The 22970-nt window shown below is 41.8% G+C and overlaps 2 protein-coding genes across 2 annotated transcripts in view; both read left to right on the top strand.

Annotated features, from left to right (window-relative positions):
- The window catches only part of LOC119012969 (formin-like protein 5), a 35899-nt gene extending 32034 nt beyond the window's left edge, over positions 1-3865 (top strand). Inside the window, exon 11 of the mRNA XM_037087250.1 lies at positions 3514-3865. Coding sequence (XP_036943145.1) covers positions 3514-3619 — 106 coding nt within the window. The 3' untranslated portion in view covers positions 3620-3865. The remainder of the gene's footprint in view (positions 1-3513) is intronic.
- LOC119013013 lies at positions 937-3488 on the top strand. The gene is made up of 2 exons (XM_037087312.1): positions 937-2176; positions 2509-3488. Exons 1-2 carry the CDS (start codon positions 1447-1449, stop codon positions 2547-2549), a joined length of 771 nt encoding a protein of 256 aa, XP_036943207.1. The 5' UTR covers positions 937-1446; the 3' UTR covers positions 2550-3488.
- Positions 3866-22970: the final 19105 nt, after the last annotated feature.

Genomic DNA, 22970 nt, shown 5'->3' with positions numbered 1-22970 from the left:
GCCACCGTCAGCCACAGCCCTCACCACACACGGAGCAACTCTGTGTACAACCCCCTGAAGACAGAATTCCAGGCTCCCATGGTGGAGGTGGCGGGGAGTGAGAGTTGAGTGCAGCTGGTTTATAGGCCTTGGACATACAGTGACATGAAGGACGCTGCTGCGTCGCTTCCAGACGTCCGCAATGGGGGAGCGGAGTTTGTGATTCAGCTCATGACCTTTTGCGGACAGTTCAAGCCCACCACTGCTGAACTGCAACGCCTGCTGATGGTTCAGATGGGTACAATGTGGGCCCGAGTTGTGGGCGACTACCCCGTGGAGGACATTAGGGTAGAGAACTCTGACTGGGCCAGCAACGACGTCATTGGAGGACTATGTTACAGAATCAGACAGACCTTCCCTCTGAAATTAGACATGGGGAAGATTTCTGCCTGCAAACAACGTGACGATGAACTCTTAGCGGACTATCTGGTCAGACTCACCGCAGTCCACGCCACACACAGTGGCGAAGCCCCGAGTCATGGGAGGTATCCATGAAGTCACTCCCTGGGAGGCCCAGCAACGGGACTGCTTCACGAATGGCATGAAGCCAGAGATCAGCAGAATGGTGAGAGAACAATGTGTGAACTGGGACAATGCAAATCTCGAAACCGTTGAGGAATGGGCCAACCACGCAGAAAAGTTCCTCAACGACGAAAAGAACCGAAAGGCGATAGGCTTGACAGAAAGACTCCAATTGGCTCAGTTGGCATGCTACGAGCACCAAGCGAGGGGTCGCGAACGCGGACGAGGACGAGGAAAGGGACGCTGGGGCAGATTCAAAAAACGCCCTGGCGCCTGTCATAGATTTGGAAAAGTGGGACATTGGCAAGACAACTGCCCAGAGAACGACGCCAGCCCGACGAATGGAGGTTTGTACAAGACCTACAAGCAGTAAATGCAGCCATTCATGCACGCGCGCCAACCATCCCTAACCCTCACACCATTCTCTCACAAGTTCCACCCGACAGTAAGTGGTTCTCTGTTGTTGATCTAGCCAATGCTTTCTTCAGCATTCCTGTTCACCCAGACAGCCAATTCTGGTTTGCGTTTACGTTTGAAAATAAGACCTACACATTCACGCACTTGTGCCAGGGCCTGTCTGAGTCACCAACAATTTTTAACACAATTTGGATTCTTTAAAGCTGCCCAGCAATAGTGCGATGATGATGATATGTGGATGATCTGTTGATTTGCTCTCCCACCAGAGAAGCCTGTGTAGCAGACACAGTGGCCTTGCTCTCCCATCTGGCTGATAACGGACACAAAGCAAGCCTGTCAAAGCTGCAGTTTGCCTGTGAGAAAGTTGTTTTCCTAGGTCATGTGATCACAAGGGAAGGGAAGACTCTCTCTCCCTCCAGAATAGCTGCAATCCAGTCTGTTCCGAGGCCTCACACCAAAAAGCAAGTAATGAGTTTTTTGGGTATGACGTCATATTGCAGACAATGGATCCTGAACTACGCCGAAATAGAGGCACCATTGGCAGCAATCGCCCATGGGAAAGGCCTCAATGCGAACGACAAAGTTGAGTGGGTGACTGACGCTGACAAAGCATTCACTGACCTCAAACTGGCCCTGCAGTCTCCCCCGACTCTGGGCCTGCCCGACTGCTCAAGACCTTTCACCCAGACAGTCGACGGAGAGGGTGGGTACATGACTTCCGTATTGCTACAAGACCACGGGGGCCGCAACAGGCCTGTAGCGTACTTTTCATCAAAACTTGATTCAGTGGCGGCAGGCTTGCCTGCCTGCCTCAGAGCTGTGGCTGCTGCAGAGAAAGAAGTGATGGCCTCTCATGACATTGTAGGGTATTCTGATCTGACACTGCTGGTGCCCCACGCTGTCTCCTTGATTTTGCTCGAGCAGAAAACCTCTCATCTCTCAGCTGCTAGGTGGCTGAGATACAACACCATTCTGCTAGAGCTCCCAAACATTACTGTGAAACGATGTACAGTTCTTAATCCTGCTACCCTTCTTCCCACAGCTGACGATGGAGAGGCACACAACTGTGTTGCTATCATTAATGAAGTCTGCTCTCCTAGATCTGATCTGCAGGAAGTGCCACTTCAGAATGCAGGCCTGGAACTGTTTGTGGATGGCTCAGCATCAAGGGACCCAGGGACAGGAAAGAACCAAACAGGTTTTGCAGTCACAACATTACATGACATTGTTCTAGCTGAACCTCTCCCCTCAAACTACTCCGCTCAAGCCGCAGAGCTTGTAGCCTAAACGAAAGCATGCACATTGGCCAAGGACAAGTCTGTTAACATTTTCACAGACAGTCATTATGCCTGGGGAGTTTGTCATTCATTTGGCCAAATTTGGGCAAACAGAAAATTCCTGACGGCTTCAGGAAAGCCAATTGCACATCACACATTTGTTGCCTCCCTCCTCGATGCTCTGCTGCTACCAAAACAAATCGCTGTCTGTAAATGTGAAGCTCACACTAACAAACCCGACCTCATTTCACAGGGAAACGCCAGAGCAGACGCTATTGCGAAGACAGCAGCTAAGCAGCGACTAACAAAACAATGTGTTGTTATCCCTGCCTCACCACTGACACCTTTCGCAGATCTGCAGGAACTACAAGCGAAAGCCACTCCACAGGAGGCGGCCAACTGGAGGCAAGCTGGTTGCGCTGTCAAAGAGAATGTTTGGTATGGTCCTAACTACAAACCGTGCTTGCCCAAATATCTTTTTCCTCACTATGCTACGTTGACACATGGATGAGATCATGTGTCAAAAGGGGGAATGATGAGTGAGATACAAAGATATTGGTTCACAAAGGGCTTCTCAGCCTTCTCCCAAACTTTTTGCAAAAGGTGTGTGATCTGTGCCACAAACAATGCAGGGGGAGGTCTTCGGACGCAACAGGGTGCCCATCCACCCCCTGAAAGACCATTCAAGCATTTACAAATGGATTTCATTGAACTAACACCTAGTGAGGGAAAGAAATACTGTCTCGTGGTGGTCGACATGTTTTCTAAGTGGGTGGAAGCTTTCCCTACATCCAAACAGGATGCGGCAGCAGTTGCAAAAGCTTTAATCACAGAAATCATCCCACGTTGGGGAATTCCAGCTAAAATATCCAGTGATAATGGCACACCTTTTGTAAATACAGCCCTGAAAAGTGTGGGGGACTACTTAGGTATTGACCTAAAACGGCACTGCGCCTACCACCCAGCAAGCGGAGGTGCCGTAGAAAGAGAAAATGGCACCCTGAAAAACAAGCTTGCTAAATGTTGCGAAGAAACAGGTCTGTCATGGACCAAAGCCTTGCCAACCGTCCTCATGCACATGAGGGCTAGAATCAGAGCTAAAAACAACCTTAGCCCTTTTGAAATCTTGTTTGGTCGACCTCTGCACACCGGGATTGGGCCCGGCACGAGACAGCTCCCAGGGACAGGTCAGTGTGAGGATGAAATGTTGTGGTATTGTGCAAACCTGTCCTCTGTTCTTTCTGATATTCACAAACAGGTTAAGGACGCTCTGCCTGCCCCAGCAGCCCACAAACTGCATGATTTGGAGCCAGGGGATTGGGTCGTTATTCGCAGATGGAACGGTCCGTTCCAAGTGCTTCTGACCACGGAGACGGCAGTGAAGATCGCAGAGAGAGCCACCTGGGTTCACGCCAGCCACTGCAAACGGCACCATAGTGCTTTATTGTAGAATAATCATGACTGATGTTTGAGCATGTCTTTTGAGCTGTGAAAAGAATCTGTTTTCCAAGCTGACTTGATTTTTTTTATCCTTCACTATTACTTACAAAGGAATTTTTTTATATAGTCTGTAGTGAGCATAGTATGCTCAAAGGGAGGAATTGTGATGGGAAAAAACCTTTTCATTATGGGTTGATGAATTTTAAACTATTTTGTTGAATATGATTTCTTAACATTTATCTAACTTGCTTCATGTGACTGATATCTTATGCAAATGTATGAACACCTAACCTCTTCCCTACATGATTGTGATAGAGTCACGAACCAGCCAAAACTCAGATAGAAAGTCGCCCTCTTCTCATGTTTTATATCTGAAAATTTTATGCTTCGCACAGAGTCCCAGGTCATGCGTCATGAAGTTTTAACTTTATGTCTTGTGTCGATGAGAAGCCTGTCTGATTGGGATAGTCGTATGTAGGTATGTGTGTAGCTTAATCACTGCTGGCGCAGAGAGTGCTTGTCTCTTCCCCTGACCTTGTTGTTATCTGTGTATAAATTGTGAACACTCCTTTACTCTGGGCTCATTCACTCGGCTCATGAATTTGACCGGGTGGTGAGTCCATCTGCAGATGGTTGGATTAAACTTACAGAAAAGACAGATCTGACTTTACTCTTTTATTGACAGAAAGTGCTCAAACTCGCTTGATTTGGCAAGAAAAGACGTCTGACTGAAATGAATGAGGAAACAAGTGAAACCATGTTTCCACATTATGTTTAGGTCAAATTCATACATTTTCAGCAAAATCTAAGCTGGGAAAGCATTTTTGGCTTGAATACAGCTTGATCTGCTCTAACTGCCGAAAACAAGCTCCCCGTGCTCTAAATCGCTAGATTTGGCAAATAAAGACGTCTGTCTGAAATGAATGATGAAACAAGTGAAACCATGTTTCCACACTATGTTTAGGTCAAATTAATACATTTTGAGCACAATCTAAGCTGAGAAAGCATTTTTGGCTTGAATACAGCTTCATCTGTTGTAACTGCCTAAACTAAGCTCCCAGCGCCCTAATCGCTTGATTTGGCAAGAAAAGACGTCTGACTGAAATGAATGATGAAACAAGTGAAACCATGTTTCCACACTATGTTTAGATCAGATTCATACATTTTGAGCAAAATCTAAGCTGAGAAAGCATTTTTGGCTTGAATACAGATGAATCTGCTCTAACTCCCTAAAACAAGCTCCCAGCTCTAAATCGCTTGATTTGGCAAGAAAAGACGTCTGACTGAAATGAATGATGAAACAAGTGAAACCAAGTTTCGACACTTTGTCTAGGTCAAATTCATACATTTTGAGCAAAATCTAAGCTGAGAAAGCATTTTTGGCTTGAATACAGCTTGATCTGCTCTAACGGCCGAAAACAAGCTCCCAGCGCTCTAAATCGCTAGATTTGGCAAATGAAGACGTTTGACTGAGATGAATGATGAAACAAGTGAAACCATTTTTTCCACACTATGTTTAGGTCAAATTTATATATTTTGAGAAAAATCTAAGCTGAGAAAGCATTTTTGGCTTGAATACAGCTTCATCTGCTCTAACTGCCTGAAATAAGCTCCCAGCGCTCCAAATCGCTTGATTTGGCTTGATAAGACGTCTGAATGGAATGAATGATGAAACAAGAGAAACCATGTTTCCACACGATGTTTAGGTCAAATTCATACATTTTGAGCAAAATCTAAGCTAAGAAAGCATTTTTGGCATGAATACAGCTTAATCTGCTTTAACTGCCTAAAACAAGCTCCCAGCGCTCTAAATCGCTTGATTTGGCAAGAAAAGACGTCTGACTGAAATGAATGATGAAACAAGTGAAACCATTTTTCAACACTATTTTTAGGTCAAATTCATACATTTTGAGCAAAATCTAAGCTGAGAAAGCATTTTTGGCTTGAATACAGCTTCATCTTCTCTAACTGCCTAAAACAGGCTCCCAGCGCTCTACATCGCTTAATTTGGCAAGAAAAGACGTCTGACTGAAATGAATGATGAAACAAGTGAAACCATTTTTTCCACACTATGTTTAGGTCAAATTTATATATTTTGAGAAAAATCTAAGCTGAGAAAGCATTTTTGGCTTGAATACAGCTTCATCTGCTCTAACTGCCTAAAATAAGCTCCGAGCGCTCGAAATCGCGTGATCTGGCTAGATAAGACGTCTGACTGAAATGAATGATGAAACAAGAGAAACCATGTTTCCACACTATGTTTAGGTCAAATTCATACATTTTGAGCAAAATCTAAGATGAGAGAGCATTTTTGGCATGAATGCAGCTTAATCTGCTTCAACTGCCTAAAAGAAGCTCCCAGCTGTTGCGTTTTTCCATTAAGCAGCACGTTGCATTCGGGAGGAAAAGATGATGACGAAGAGAGATAATCTTTAGCCTTCAAGGCATACTTTATTTAATATTGCTGCTGGCCACACGTCTGGCTCTGTGCGACTACAGCTCGACACTCGATGTAAACATTTGCGCTCACAGGAAGGAAGCGCCAGGTATAGTAGCCCAGAAGTAACACAAATAAATTGCACAACAGCGCCCTCCTATGGCAAAACTCTTACTCAGTCAGTAATACAGAACACATAAATAGAACTGTGGACATATCTGTCATTGACATTCAACACCCCCACTTGTTCACAGGTTCTTGAATTCAATACGGAACAAAATAAATGAACTCTCTGCTACCAATAAACAGAAACAAAAATCAATGTGGACTCTGTGTCTTACACATTTCAAACTCCAAAAATAACAGATTCAAACTTCTGCAGTTTCATCTTGGTTACAGGTTTGGTCATAATGTCAGCAACCATATCATCCGTAGGACAATAAACCAAAGTTACTCTCCCCTCACTTACAGTGGACCTGATAAAGTGGTATTTTATATCCACATGTTTAGCCCTCTGTCTGCTTACAGGGTTTTTAGCGAGAGCAATTGTTCCCTGGTTGTCCTCGTGTACAATTGGCTGTGTATACTTGTAACTGTCAATACCCTCTAGCAACTGCTCTAGGTATAAACACTCTTGTATGGTAGAAGCCAGTGCCATGTATTCTGCCTCACATGTTGAGAGTGCAACCGTAGGTTGTTTCTTCGTTTTCCATGACACTAGTGAGTTGGTTTTATTGAGATATACACAGTACCCTGTGGTACTGCGCCTGTCGCTGGTATCAGATGCCCAGTCAGCATCACTATAGGCTTGTATGCCTAGTTTCTCACTATCGTTCCTTCTGAAACATAGACCTTTATCAGCAGTGCCTTTGAGATATCTTAGAACATGTTTCACAGTAACCCACTGCTCCTCTGTAGAATCTGCAAAATACTGTGATAATCTACTCACCACAAAGCTCAAGTCTGGTCTGGTACAAGTGGATAGGTATATCAGGCTGCCTACAGCCTCCCTGTACAGTCTGACATCATCCATCTTTACAGCATCCTCAGAGTATTCAAGCTTCTGATCACAGGGTGTTTCTCTAGTTCTACAGTTTTGCATGTTAAAACGCTGTAACACCTTGTTAATGTACCTTTCTTGTGACATTTTTACACATCCATTTGACTGACAGAAATCGATACCCAGAAAATGTTTAAGGCAACCCAGATCTTTCATCTTAAACTTTCCTGCGAGCATCTCTTTCACTTCTCTTAGAACCTTCTCATTGCTGGCTGCAATGATCAAGTCATCGACCCATATGATTATGATCACCTTTTCGTCTTTTGACTCTTTTGCATAAACACAGTGGTCGGCTGGGTTTTGTGTGAACCCGTCCCCAGTTAGACAGTCATGTAGCACTCTGTTCCAGTTACGCCCAGATTGCCTAAGACCATAAAGTGACTTCTCAAGCTTATAGACTAGACCATCATCCTTCTCTTCATAACCCTCTGGTGGATTAATGTAGATTTCATAGTCTATGGGCGCGTGCAAATAAGCTGTTTTCACGTCCATCTGGTGTAGGAGTAGATTCTCCTGAGCCGCTTTTTGTAACAGCACCCTGACACTCGTAAGGTTTGCTGTGGGTGAGAACGTTTCCCCGTAATCTATTCCCAACACCTGGCTGTATCCCTTAGCCACAAATCGGGCTTTGTATTTGTCTTCTCCATTTACATCACTCTTGATGGAGTAAACCCATTTACCCCCCACTGTTTTCTTGCCTACTGGTAGGGTTGTCACGGTAAATGTGTTGTTGTCGTTTAACGACTGGACCTCCTCATCCATTGCTTTTCTCCATTCTTTAGAGTTAGCTGACCTCATAGCTTCCCTAAAGGTTTGTGGAACACCACATACAGCCCTGTAACAGTAGTCTACTGTAGTGTGAACCCCATCACTATCACTGTCTTCAGACACATAGTCATTTAAGTGACTTGGTTTCCTCCTCTCTCTGGTCGGATACCTTTTGCTCTCAGGTTCAACAACTATCACACTTTGTTGTGCTGGACTACCACTAGGTGCACCCATATTTAGTACACTTGGCTCGTGAGCCTCCTCTGTGCTCCTATTAACCTCCTGTGTGGTTTCCTTAGCCCTAGGCTGTCTCACACTTTCATATTCGTCATTTGGATCTGTCTCATCTGTTTGTGTTTGTTTCTCTGCAGCTGTTCTGCTTACAAACTTCACCAGCCTATGTTTAAGCACTCTGTTTATGTCTGGGTGATAAACCAAGTACGCCGGGCTGTTTTTGTCATATCCCACAAAGCGCCCCTGGTCACACCTGGAATCCAATTTTCCCTTGTCTTGTTTGTATGTGTAACATACAGACCCAAATCTTTGCATTTTTGATAGATTAGCCTTTTTGCCTGTCAGCAGCTGGTAGGGAGTCTGCCCTGTACGCCTGTTAAAACACCTATTGCGTACCATCGCTGCTGTTTGTATTGCATAGTGCCATAGTGGTTTTGGTAGCTTGCTCTCCACTAACATACACCGACCCATCTCAAATAGAGTGCGCCAACCCCGCTCTGCAGTCCCGTTCTGGTGAGGGGAGTACGGAGCTGACGTCTCATGCCTGATTTTATTCTTCCTCATCAGTGTTTGAAAATCATTGCATGTATACTCACTTCCGTTGTCGCTCCTGAGACATAACACTTTCCCCCAAGGGGATACGTCTGCTAGGAACTTTTCTGTAGCTAACATGGTGTCACTTTTCTTTTTCAGAAAATATACAAACACCGCACTCGAGTAGTCATCAGTGAATGACTGCACATATTTGTAATCATCAATTGACTCTGTGGGCACAGGACCTGCAAGGTCTGTGTGTACCAACTGCAAGGGAGCCTTTGCTCTGGTATCAGGATCTCTGTTTCTTGTTTGTGCAAATTTTCCTTGAATGCACACCTCACACTCTTGTTCAGGCCTACATGCTTTACCTCTGATTTGCATGCCATCAACCACATTCTGTAGCTTTAGAACATCATCATAGTTGCAGTGGCCTAATATCTCGTGCCATGTCTGAATGTCATGACATGCATTACAGTTGTCAACAGTAGACTCACCCTCAGTATGCAAATAATACAACTTACCATACACATGTATATCAAATCTGGTACTGTTCTTGGTTATCAGTGCATCCTTGTCTTCCTTGAAAACGACCGTGGCTCCACTCGCAGTGGCCGCCTTCACTGAGAAGATATCTTGGGGGTACGACGGTATGAACAAAGCGTCTCTCAGCGTCGCCTTTTGTCGCTGTCCTTTATTGTCTATCAGGCAAACCTCCGCAAGCCCCCTCTTCTGTGCAACCCCGCTGCAACGGGTGCCGTCTGCCAGCTCGACGCTGTGCTTTTCCGGTCTGAACGTGTTGTCAAAGTTCTTAAACTTGGTCACGTCGGTGATGATGTGGGACGTGGCTCCGGTGTCCACCATCAGTCCTCTCTCCTGGATGCCGCCTTCTGGCTGCTGCTGGGTACTGATGTCGCCGTCCCTCATCTTGAACGCGAAGTCCTCGTCACCATCTTCTCCCGAGGCTTTACACGCTCCATCCCGTCGCTCCTTACTGTCCTTGTCCTTGCGCCTGCATGTGGCGTCTTTGTGTGTGTCACTTCGGCAGCGACTACACCATGTCTTCTGTCGACACTCTTTAGCTCGATGGCCCTTGGTGCCGCACTTGAAGCACACCATCTCTGTGTCGTCTTTCTGCCGGTCACGTGTATTTGTTTTGGCGGGCCGCCGCCCACTTCTTCCCTGAGTCTTCATCACACTGTCACATGACTCAGCACGTATCTTTTCTGTTTCCTCAAAACTTCGTAGTTTAGTCTTGAAATCTGCAAACGTGATATTATCATCTGTGTGTGCCACATGTATGGCGAATGGCTTATAACTCTCAGGCAGTCCTTTCAGTATCATAGCCACAAGCAGACCATCTCCCAGCGTCTCACCTGCATTCCGCAGTGCTGTTATGACAGTTTCAGCTCTAATGATATAATCCATAACACTCTCGTTGTCGGCCTTCTGAAGCGACGTCAGCGTGGTGTACAGGTTAATTACGCGGGGTTTTCCCTTCCCGGCATAATACTCTCTCAATATTTTCAGAGCCTTTCTTCCATCGTTGGGTGCATCCCTCATAATCAGTGAGAGACTCTTATCATCCAAGAGTAATATCATCTCAGCATATGCGTCTGCATTTTTCTTCTCGTCGGCTGCTCTTTGGTCATCACCAGCCGGTTCTTTCAGGACCGTGTCCTTCAGCCCTAGTAGGTGGAAGTGTCCCAACATCTTGGTCTCCCACAGCTCATATTTTCTCTCATCTCCGTCAAATGCCAGTCGAGGCAACCTGCTTGTCCCTCGGTGATCCATGATGCTAGCCTGCACCTCTGTTATGCTAGCCCGTCGGCACACTTCTCGTTGTGTCTTCTCTACCCGGTGGAAGTCGGCAAACTTTTCTCCCGAACGACTCCTGGGCCCATAACCTGTTGCGTTTTTCCATTAAGCAGCACGTTGCATTCGGGAGGAAAAGATGATGACGAAGAGAGATAATCTTTAGCCTTCAAGGCATAATTTATTTAATATTGCTGCTGGCCACACGTCTGGCTCTGTGCGACTACAGCTCGACACTCGATGTAAACATTTGCGCTCACAGGAAGGAAGCGCCAGGTATAGTAGCCCAGAAGTAACACAAATAAATTGCACAACAGCGCCCTCCTATGGCAAAACTCTTACTCAGTCAGTAATACAGAACACATAAATAGAACTGTGGACATATCTGTCATTGACATTCAACACCAGCGCTCTAAATCGCTTGATTTGGCAAGAAAAGACGTCTGACTGAAATGAATGATGAAACAAGTGAAACCATTTTTCCACACTATGTTTAGGTCAAATTAATAGATTTTGAGCAAAATCTAAGCTGAGAATGCATTTTTGGCTTGAATACAGATGAATCTGCTCTAACTCCGTCAAACAACCTCCCAGCGCTCTAAATCGCTTGATTTGGCAAGAAAACACGTCTTAATGAAAACAATGTTGAAACAAGTGAAACCATGTATCCACACTATGTTTAGATCAGATTCATACATTTTGAGCAAAATCTAAGCTGAGAAAGCATTTTTGGCTTGAATACAGATGAATCTGGTCTAACTCCCTAAAACAAGCTCCCAGCACTCTAAATCGCTTGATTTGACAAGAAAACACGTCTGACTGAAATGAATGATGAAACAAGTGAAACCAAGTTTCCACACTTTGTTTAGGTCAAATACATTTTGAGCAAAATCTAAGCTGAGAAAGCAATTTTGGCTTGCATACAGATGAATCTGCTCTAACTCCGTCAAACAATCTCCCAGCGCTCTAAATCGCTTGATTTGACAAGAAAACACGTCTGAATGGAATGAATGATGAAACAAGAGAAACCATGTTTCCACACGATGTTTAGGTCAATTCATACATTTTGAGCAAAATCTAAGCTGAGAAAGCATTTTTGGCATGAATACAGCTTAATCTGCTTTAACTGCCTAAAACAAGCTCCCAGGGCTCTAAATCGCTTGATTTGGCAAGAAAAGACGTCTAACTGAAATGAATGATGAAACAAGTGAAACCAAGTTTCTACACTTTGTTTAGGTGAAGTTCATACATTTTGAGTAAAGTCTAAGCTGAGAAAGCATTTTTGGCTTGAATACAGATGAATCTGCTCTAACTCCGTCAAACAAGCTCCCAGCGCTTTAAATCGTTTGTTTAGGTCAAATTCATACATTTTGAGCAACATCTAAGCCGAGAAAGCATTTTTGGCTTGAATACAGATGAATCTGCTCTAACTCCGTCAAACAAGCTCTTAGTGCTCTAAATCGTTTGATTTGGCAAGAAAACACGTCTGACTGAAATGAATGATGAAACAAGTGAAACCATGTTTCCACACTTTGTTTAGGTCAAATTCATACATTTTGAGCAAAATCTAAGCTGAGAAAGCATTTTTGGCTTGAATACAGATGAATCTGCTCTAACTCCGTCAAACAAGCTCCCAGCGCTTTAAATCGTTTGATTTGGCAAGAAAACACGTCTTAATGAAAGCAATGTTGAAACAAGTGAAACCATGTATCCACACTATCTTTAGGTCAAATTCATACATTTTGAGCAAAGTCTAAGCTGAGAAAGCATTTTTGGCTTGAATACAGATGAATCTGCTCTAACTCCGTCAAACAAGCTCCCAGCGCTTTAAATCGGTTGATTTGGCAAGAAAACACGTCTTAATGAAAACAATGTTGAAACACTCCGTCAAACAAGCTCCCAGCGCTCTAAATCGCTTGATTTGGCAAGAAAAGACGCCTGACTGAAATGAATGATGAAACAAGTGAAACCAAGTTTCCACACTTTGTTTAGGTCAAATTCATACATTTTGAGCAAAATCTAAGCTGAGATAGCATTTTTCGCTTGAATACAGATGAATCTGCTCCCAGCGCTCTAAATCGCTTGATTTGGCAAGAAAACACGTCTGACTGAAATGAATGATGAAACAACTGAAACCATGTTTACACACTTTGTTTAGGTCAAATTCATACATTTTGAGCAAAATCTAAGCTGAGAAAGCATTTTTGGCTTGAATACAGATGAATCTGCTCTAACTCCGTCAAACAAGCTCCCAGCGCTCTAAATCGCTTGATTTGGCAAGAAAACACGTCTGACTGAAATGAATGATGAAACAAGTGTGATAATGTTTCCACACTTTGTTTAGGTCAAATTCATACATTTTGAGCAAAATCTAAGCTGAGAAAGCATTTTTGGCTTGAATACAGATGAATCTGCTCTAACTCCGTCAAACAAGCTCCCAGCGCTCTCAATCGCTTGATTTGGCAAGAAAACACGTCTGACTGAAATGAATGATGAAACAAGTGAAACCATGTTTACACACTTTGTTTAGGTCAAATTCATACATTTTGAGCAAAATCTAAGCTGAGAAAGCATTTTTGACTTGAATACAGATAAATCTGCTCTAACTCCCTAAAACAAGCTCCCAGCGCTCTAAATCGCTTGATTTGGCAAGAAAACACGTCTGACTGAAATGAATAATGAAACAAGTGTAACAATGTTTCCACAATTTGTTAAGGTCAAATTCATACATTTTGAGCAAAATCTAAGCTGAGAAAGCATTTTTGGCTTGAATACAGATGAATCTGCTCTAACTCCGTCAAACAAGCTCCCAGCGCTCTAAATCGCTTGATTTGGCAAGAAAACACGTCTTAATGAAAACAATGTTGAAACAAGTGAAACAATGTATCCACACTATGTTTAGGTCAAATTCATACATTTTGAGCAAAATCTAAGCTGAGAAAGCATTTTTGGCTTGAATACAGATGAATCTGCTCTAACTCCGTCAAACAAGCTCCCAGCGTTCTAAATCGCTTGATTTGGCAAGAAAACACGTCTGACTGAAATGAATGATGAAACAAGTGAAACCATGTTTCCACACTATGTTTAGGTAAAATTCATACATTTTGAGCAAAATCTAAGCTGAGAAAGCATTTTTGGCTTGAATACAGATGAATCTGCTCTAACTCCGTCAAACAAGCTCCCAGCGTTCTAAATCGCTTGATTTGGCAAGAAAACACGTCTGACTGAAATGAATGATGAAACAAGTGAAACCATGTTTCCACACTATGTTTAGGTCAAATTCATACATTTTGAGCAAAACCTAAGCTGAGAAAGCATTTTTGGCTTGAATACAGATGAATCTGCTCTAACTCCGTCAAACAAGCTCCCAGCGCTCTCAATCGCTTGATTTGGCAAGAAAACACGTCTTAATGAAAACAATGTTGAAACAAGTGAAACAATGTATCCACACTATGTTTAGGTCAAATTCATACATTTTGAGCAAAATCTAAGATGAGAAAGCATTTTTGGCTTGAATACAGATGAATCTGCTCTAACTCCGTCAAACAAGCTCCCAGCGCTCTAAATCGCTTGATTTGGCAAGAAAACACGTCTGACTGAAATGAATGATGAAACAAATGAAGCCATGTTTCCACACTATGTTTAGGTAAAATTCATACATTTTGAGCAAAATCTAAGCTGAGAAAGCATTTTTGGCTTGAATACAGATGAATCTGCTCTAACTCCGTCAAACAAGCTCCCAGCGCTCACAATCGCTTGATTTGGCAAGAAAACACGTCTGACTGAAATGAATGATGAAACAAGTGAAACCATGTTTACACACTTTGTTTAGGTCAAATTCATACATTTTGAGAAAAATCTAAGCTGAGAAAGCATTTTTGGCTTGAATACAGATGAATCTGCTCTAACTCCGTCAAACAAGCTCCCAGCGCTCTCAATCGCTTGATTTGGCAAGAAAACACGTCTGACTGAAATGAACGATGAAACAAGTGTAACAATGTTTCCACACTTTGTTTAGGTCAAATTCATACATTTTGAGCAAAATCTAAGCTGAGAAAGCATTTTTGGCTTGAATACAGATGAATCTGCTCTAACTCCGTCAAACAAGCTCCCAGCACTCTAAATCGCTTGATTTGGCAAGAAAACACGTCTTAATGAAAACAATGTTGAAACAAGTGAAACAATGTATCCACACTATGTTTAGGTCAAATTCATACATTTTGAGCAAAATCTAAGCTGAGAAAGCATTTTTGGCTTGAATACAGATGAGTCTGCTCTAACTCCCTAAAATAAGCTCCCAGCGATCTAAATCGCGTGATTTGGCAAGAAAACACGTCTTAATGAAAACAATGTTGAAACAAGTGAAACCATGTATCCACACTATGTTTAGGTCAAATTCATACATTTTGAGCAAAATCTAAGCTGACATAGCATTTTTGGCTTGAATACAGATGAATCTGCTCCCAGCGCTCTAAATCGCTTGATTTGGCAAGAAAACACGTCTGACTGAAATGAATGATGAAACAACTGAAACCATGTTTCCGCACTATGTTTAGGCAAAATTCATACATTTTGAGCAAAATCTAAGCTGAGAAAGCATTTTTGGCTTGAATACAGATGAATCTGCTCTAACTCCCTAAAACAAGCTCCCAGCGCCCTGAAACGCTTGATTTGGCAAGTAAAGACGTCTGAATGAAATGAGTGATGAAACAAGTGAAACCATGTTTCCACATCATGTTTAGGTCAAATTCATACATTTTGAGCAAAATCTAAGCTGAGAAAGCATTTTTGGCTTGAATACAGATGAATCTGCTCTAACTCCCTAAAACAAGCTCCCAGCACCCTGAAACGCTTGATTTGGCAAGTAAAGACGTCTGACTGAAATGAGTGATGAAACAAGTGAAACCATGTTTCCACATCATGTTCAGGCCAAATTCATACAGTTTGAGCAAAGTCTAAGGTGAGAAAGCATTTTTGGCTTGAATACAGATGAATCTGCTCTAACTCCGTCAAACAAGCTCCCTGCGCTCTAAATCGCTTGATTTGCCAAGAAAACACGTCTTAATGAAAACAATGTTGAAACAAGTGAAACAATGTATCCACACTATGTTTAGGTCAAATTCATACATTTTGAGCAAAATCTAAGCTGAGAAAGCATTTTTGGCTTGAATACAGATGAATCTGCTATAACTGCCTAAAACAAGCTCCCAGCGCCCTGAAACGCTTGATTTGGCAAGTAACGACGTCTGACTGAAATGAGTGATGAAACAAGTGAAACCATGTTTCCACATCATGTTTAGGTCAAATTCATACATTTTGAGCAAAATCTAAGCTGAGAAAGCATTTTTGGCTTGAATACAGATGAATCTGTTCTAACTCCCTAAAACAAGCTCCCAGCGCTCTAAATCGCTTGATTTGGCAAGAAAAGACGTCTGACTGAAATGAATGATGAAACAAGTGAAACCAAGTTTCCACACTTTGTTTAGGTCAAATTCATACATTTTGAGCAAAATCTAAGCTGAGATAGCATTTTTGGCTTGAATACAGATGAATCTGCTCCCAGCGCTCTAAATCGCTTGATTTGGCAAGAAAACATGTCTGACTGAAATGAATGATGAAACAACTGAAACCATGTTTCCACACTATGTTTAGGCCAAATTCATACATTTTGAGCAAAATCTAAGCTGAGAAAGCAGTTTTGGCTTGAATACAGATGAATCTGCTCTAACTCCGTCAAACAAGCTCCCAGCGCTCTAAATCGCTTGATCTGGCAAGAAAAGACGTCTTACTGAAATGAATGATGAAACAAGTGAAACCAAGTTTCCACACTTTGTTTAGGTCAAATTCATACATTCTGAGCAAAATCTAAGCTGAGAAAGCATTTTTGGCTTGAATACAGATGAATCTGCTCTAACTCCGTCAAACAAACTCCCAGCGCTCTAAATCGCTTGATTTGGCAAGAAAAGACGTCTGACTGAAATGAATGATGAAACAAGTGAAACCAAGTTTCTACACTTTGTTTAGGTGAAATTCATACATTTTGAGCAAAGTCTAAGCTGAGAAAGCATTTTTGGCTTGAATACAGATGAATCTGCTCTAACTCCATCAAACAAGCTCCCAGCGCTTTAAATCGTTTGATTTGGCAAGAAAACACGTCTTAATGAAAACAATGTTGAAACAAGTGAAACAATGTATCCACACTATGTTTAGGCCAAATTCATACATTTTGAGGAAAATATAAGCTGAGAAAGCATTTTTGGCTTGAATACAGATGAATCTTTTCTAATTCCGTCAAACAAGCTCCCAGCGCTCTAAATCGCTTGATTTGGCAAGAAAACACGTCTTAATGAAAACAATGTTGAAACAAGTGAAACAATGTATCCACACTATGTTTAGGTCAAATTCATACATTTTGAGCAAAATCTAAGCTGAGAAAGCATTTTTGGCTTGAATACAGATGAATCTGCTCTAACTCCCTAAAACAAGCTCCCAGCGCCCTGAAACGGTTGATTTGGCAAGTAAAGACGTCTGACTGAAATAAGTGATGAAACAAGTGAAACCATGTTTCCACATCATGTTTAGGTAAAATTCATACATTTTGAGCAAAATCTAAGCTGAGAAAGCATGTTTGGCTTGAATACAGATGAATCTGCTCTAACTCCCTAAAACAAGCTCCCAGCGCCCTGAAACGCTTGATTTGGCAAGTAAAGACGTCTGACTGAAATGAGTGAGGAAACAAGTGAAACCATGTTTCCACATCATGTTTAGGTCAAATTCATACATTTTGAGCAAAATCTAAGCTGAGAAAGCATTTTTGGCTTGAATACAGATGAATCTGCTCTAACTCCCTAAAACAAGTGTCGTTTCTGGGCTGTCTTCCTCAAAGGTGTCAGCATGTAGTATGTTGATAAAAGATTCTGCGGAGGCAAGGCTGGGTGGAATGATAGAGCAATCTTTATTAAAACAGACTTGAGCCTAGCATCCGAACAGAGTGTGTGGCCACATCTCTGATATTCTCCAATCTAGGGCAAAGTAATGCCAAACGTTTTTGCCCCTTCTTGCCCTATCGGAACTCCTACGCCTTCGCTCTTAGGAATTCTACCAAGTGCCACCCCTCTTTCTCTGGTGTGGGGGCCTTTTTTAAAGTCTGTTCTCCATAACCGCCTACTTGTCCCAATTGGTCACTTTGGTGGGTTCAAGGTACATCTATCCAATGGGAAAGAAGAGAAGGATGGGTCTGCCTCACATCCTCTATGAAATAACTCTTGTGTGCCTTACTTAACTTTGCTGATGTCAGCTAAAGTGGACAGGATGGTCTCTCTACACTTAAATGACAATGTATACATTGAGTCAGCTCTTAACCTCTGGTGTGGGCTGCTTCCTGTAGCTTATCTCTGATGCCCACCTCAGGGCTGATCAGGGCCCTGGTTATGGGGACCCTCACACTGTCACATTCCCGCAGTTGTCTAAGGAGAGCATCCGGTCCCGTCTCATCCTGTCTTCCTCCTATTCACTATTGTCTTAGAGCCCAGGATGTGTAGGAAACACACAGATACTACACAAGCTCCCAGCGCCCTGAAACGCTTGATTTGGCAAGTAAAGACGTCTGAATGAAATGAGTGATGAAACAAGTGAAACCATGTTTCCACATCATGTTTAGGTCAAATTCATACATTTTGAGCAAAATCTAAGCTGAGAAAGCATTTTTGGCTTGAATACAAATGAATCTGCTCTAACTCCCTAAAACAAGCTCCCAGCGCCCTGAAACGCTTGATTTGGCAAGTAAAGACGTCTGACTGAAATGAGTGATGAAACAAGTGAAACCATGTTTCCACATCATGTTCAGGCCAAATTCATACATTTTGAGCAAAATCTAAGGTGAGAAAGCATTTTTGGCTTGAATACAGATGAATCTGCTCTAACTCCCTAAAACAAGCTCCCAGCGCTCTAAATCGCTTGATTTGGCAAGAAAACACGTCTTAATGAAAACAATGTTGAAACAAGTGAAACAATGTATCCACACTATGTTTAGGTCAAATTCATACATTTTGAGCAAAATCTAAGCTGAGAAAGCATTTTTGGCTTGAATACAGATGAATCTGCTCTAACTCCCTAAAACAAGCTCCCAGCGCTCTAAATCGCTTGATTTGGCAAGAAAACACGTCTGACTGAAATGAGTGATGAAACAAGTGAAACCATGTTTCCACATCATGTTTAGGTCAAATTCATACATTTTGAGCAAAATCTAAGCTGAGAAAGCATTTTTGGCTTGAATACAGATGAATCTGCTCTAACTCCCTAAAACAAGCTCCCAGCGCCCTGAAACGCTTGATTTGGCAAGTAAAGACGTCTGACTGAAATGAGTGATGAAACAAGTGAAACCATGTTTCCACATCATGTTTAGGTCAAATTCATACATTTTGAGCAAAATCTAAGCTGAGAAAGCATGTTTGGCTTGAATACAGATGAATCTGCTCTAACTCCCTAAAACAAGCTCCCAGCGCCCTGAAACGCTTGATTTGGCAAGTAAAGACGTCTGACTGAAATGAGTGATGAAACAAGTGAAACCATGTTTCCACATCATGTTTAGGTCAAATTCATTCATTTTGAGCAAAATCTAAGCTGAGAAAGCATTTTTGGCTTGAATACAGATGAATCTGCTCTAACTCCGTCAAACAAGCTCCCAGCGCCCTGAAACGCTTGATTTGGCAAGTAAAGACGTCTGACTGAAATGAGTGATGAAACAAGTGAAACCATGTTTCCACATCATGTTTAGGTCAAATTCATACATTTTGAGCAAAATCTAAGCTGAGAAAGCATTTTTGGCTTGAATACAGATGAATCTGCTCTAACTCCGTCAAACAAGCTCCCAGCGGTTTAAATCGCTTGATTTGGCAAGAAAACACGTCTGACTGAAATGAATGATGAAACAAGTGAAACCATGTATCCACACTATGTTGAGGTCAAATTCATACATTTTGAGCAAAATCTAAGCTGAGAAAGCATTTTTGGCTTGAATACAGATGAATCTTCTCTAACTCCCTAAGCGCTCTAAATCGCTTGATTTGGCAAGAAAACACGTCTTAATGAAAACAATGTTGAAACAAGTGAAACCATGTATCCACACTATGTTGAGGTCAAATTCATACATTTTGAGCAAAATCTAAGCTGAGAAAGCGTTTTTGGCTTGAATACAGATGAAGCTGCTCTAACTCCGTCAAACAAGGTCCCAGCGCTTTAAATCGCTTGATTTGGCAAGAAAATACGTCTGACTGAAATGAATGATGAAACAAGTGAAACCTTCTTTCCACACTATGTTGAGGTCAAATTCATACATTTTGAGCAAAATCTAAGCTGAGAAAGCGTTTTTGGCTTGAATACAGATGAATCTGCTCTAACTCCGTCAAACAAGCTCCCAGCGCTCTAAATCGCTTGATTTGGCAAGAAAACACGTCTGACTGAAATGAATGATGAAACAAGTGTGATAATGTTTCCACACTTTGTTTAGGTCAAATTCATACATTTTGAGCAAAATCTAAGCTGAGAAAGCATTTTTGGCTTGAATACAGATGAATCTGCTCTAACTCCGTCAAACAAGCTCCCAGCGCTCTCAATCGCTTGATTTGGCAAGAAAACACGTCTGACTGAAATGAGTGATGAAACAAGTGAAACCATGTTTCCACATCATGTTTAGGTCAAATTCATACATTTTGAGCAAAATCTAAGCTGAGAAAGCATGTTTGGCTTGAATACAGATGAATCTGCTCTAACTCCCTTAAACAAGCTCCCAGCGCCCTGAAACGCTTGATTTGGCAAGTAAAGACGTCTGACTGAAATGAGTGATGAAACAAGTGAAACCATGTTTCCACATCATGTTTAGGTCAAATTCATACATTTTGAGCAAAATCTAAGCTGAGAAAGCATTTTTGGCTTGAATACAGATGAATCTGCTCTAACTCCGTCAAACAAGCTCCCAGCGGTTTAAATCGCTTGATTTGGCAAGAAAACACGTCTGACTGAAATGAATGATGAAACAAGTGAAACCATGTATCCACACTATGTTGAGGTCAAATTCATACATTTTGAGCAAAATCTAAGCTGAGAAAGCATTTTTGGCTTGAATACAGATGAATCTTCTCTAACTCCCTAAGCGCTCTAAATCGCTTGATTTGGCAAGAAAAGACGTCTGACTGAAATGAATGATGAAACAAGTGAAACCTTCTTTCCACACTATGTTGAGGTCAAATTCATAAATTTTGAGCAAAATCTAAGCTGAGAAAGCATTTTTGGCTTGAATACAGATGAATCTTCTCTAACTCCCTAAGCGCTCTAAATCACTTGATTTGGCAAGAAAACACGTCTTAATGAAAACAATGTTGAAACAAGTGAAACCATGTATCCACACTATGTTGAGGTCAAATTCATACATTTTGAGCAAAATCTAAGCTGAGAAAGCGTTTTTGGCTTGAATACAGATGAAGCTGCTCTAACTCCGTCAAACAAGGTCCCAGCGCTTTAAATCGCTTGATTTGGCAAGAAAATACGTCTGACTGAAATGAATGATGAAACAAGTGAAACCTTCTTTCCACACTATGTTGAGGTCAAATTCATACATTTTGAGCAAAATCTAAGCTGAGAAAGCGTTTTTGGCTTGAATACAGATGAATCTGCTCTAACTCCCTAAAACAAGCTCCCAGCGCTTTAAATCGCTTGATTTGGCAGGAAAAGACGTCTGACTGAAATGAATGATGAAACAAGTGAAACCTTCTTTCCACACTATGTTGAGGTCAAATTCATACATTTTGAGCAAAATCTAAGCTGAGAAAGCATTTTTGGCTTGAATACAGATGAATCTGCTCTAACTCCCTAAAACAAGCTCCCAGCGCCCTGAAACGCTTGATTTGGCAAGTAAAGACGTCTGACTGAAATGAGTGATGAAACAAGTGAAACCATGTTTCCACATCATGTTTAGGTCAAATTCATACATTTTGAGCAAAATCTAAGCTGAGAAAGCATTTTTGGCTTGAATACAGATGAATCTGCTCTAACTCCCTAAAACAAGCTCCCAGCGCTCTAAATCGCTTGATTTGGCAAGAAAACACGTCTGACTGAAATGAGTGATGAAACAAGTGAAACCATGTTTCCACATCATGTTTAGGTCAAATTCATACATTTTGAGCAAAATCTAAGCTGAGAAAGCATTTTTGGCTTGAATACAGATGAATCTGCTCTAACTGCCTAAAACAAGCTCCCAGCGCTCTAAATCGAGTGATTTGGCAAGAAAACACGTCTGACTGAAATGAATGATGAAACAAGTGAAACCATGTATCCACACTATGTTGAGGTCAAATTCATACATTTTGAGCAAAATCTAAGCTGAGAAAGCATTTTTGGCTTGAATACAGATGAATCTTCTCTAACTCCCTAAGCGCTCTAAATCGCTTGATTTGGCAAGAAAAGACGTCTGACTGAAATGAATGATGAAACAAGTGAAACCTTCTTTCCACACTATGTTGAGGTCAAATTCATAAATTTTGAGCAAAATCTAAGCTGAGAAAGCATTTTTGGCTTGAATACAGATGAATCTTCTCTAACTCCCTAAGCGCTCTAAATCACTTGATTTGGCAAGAAAACACGTCTTAATGAAAACAATGTTGAAACAAGTGAAACCATGTATCCACACTATGTTGAGGTCAAATTCATACATTTTGAGCAAAATCTAAGCTGAGAAAGCGTTTTTGGCTTGAATACAGATGAAGCTGCTCTAACTCCGTCAAACAAGGTCCCAGCGCTTTAAATCGCTTGATTTGGCAAGAAAATACGTCTGACTGAAATGAATGATGAAACAAGTGAAACCTTCTTTCCACACTATGTTGAGGTCAAATTCATACATTTTGAGCAAAATCTAAGCTGAGAAAGCGTTTTTGGCTTGAATACAGATGAAGCTGTATGCTGTAAGCTGTTTCACTCCGTCAAACAGGCTCCCAGCGCTTTAAATCGCTTGATTTGGCAGGAAAAGACGTCTGACTGAAATGAATGATGAAACAAGTGAAACCTTCTTTCCACACTATGTTGAGGTCAAATTCATACATTTTGAGCAAAATCTAAGCTGAGAAAGCATTTTTGGCTTGAATACAGATGAATCTGCTCTAACTCCCTAAAACAAGCTCCCAGCGCCCTGAAACGCTTGATTTGGCAAGTAAAGACGTCTGACTGAAATGAGTGATGAAACAAGTGAAACCATGTTTCCACATCATGTTTAGGTCAAATTCATACATTTTGAGCAAAATCTAAGCTGAGAAAGCATTTTTGGCTTGAATACAGATGAATCTGCTCTAACTCCCTAAAACAAGCTCCCAGCGCCCTGAAACGCTTGATTTGGCAAGTCTGACTGAAATGAGTGATGAAACAAGTGAAACCATGTTTC

Source organism: Acanthopagrus latus, chromosome 22 (assembly GCF_904848185.1).
Source record: "Acanthopagrus latus isolate v.2019 chromosome 22, fAcaLat1.1, whole genome shotgun sequence".
Lineage (NCBI taxonomy): Eukaryota > Metazoa > Chordata > Actinopteri > Spariformes > Sparidae > Acanthopagrus > Acanthopagrus latus.
The sequence above is the reverse complement of the archived record's forward strand: the minus strand, read 5'-3'. Positions and strand labels throughout refer to the sequence as shown.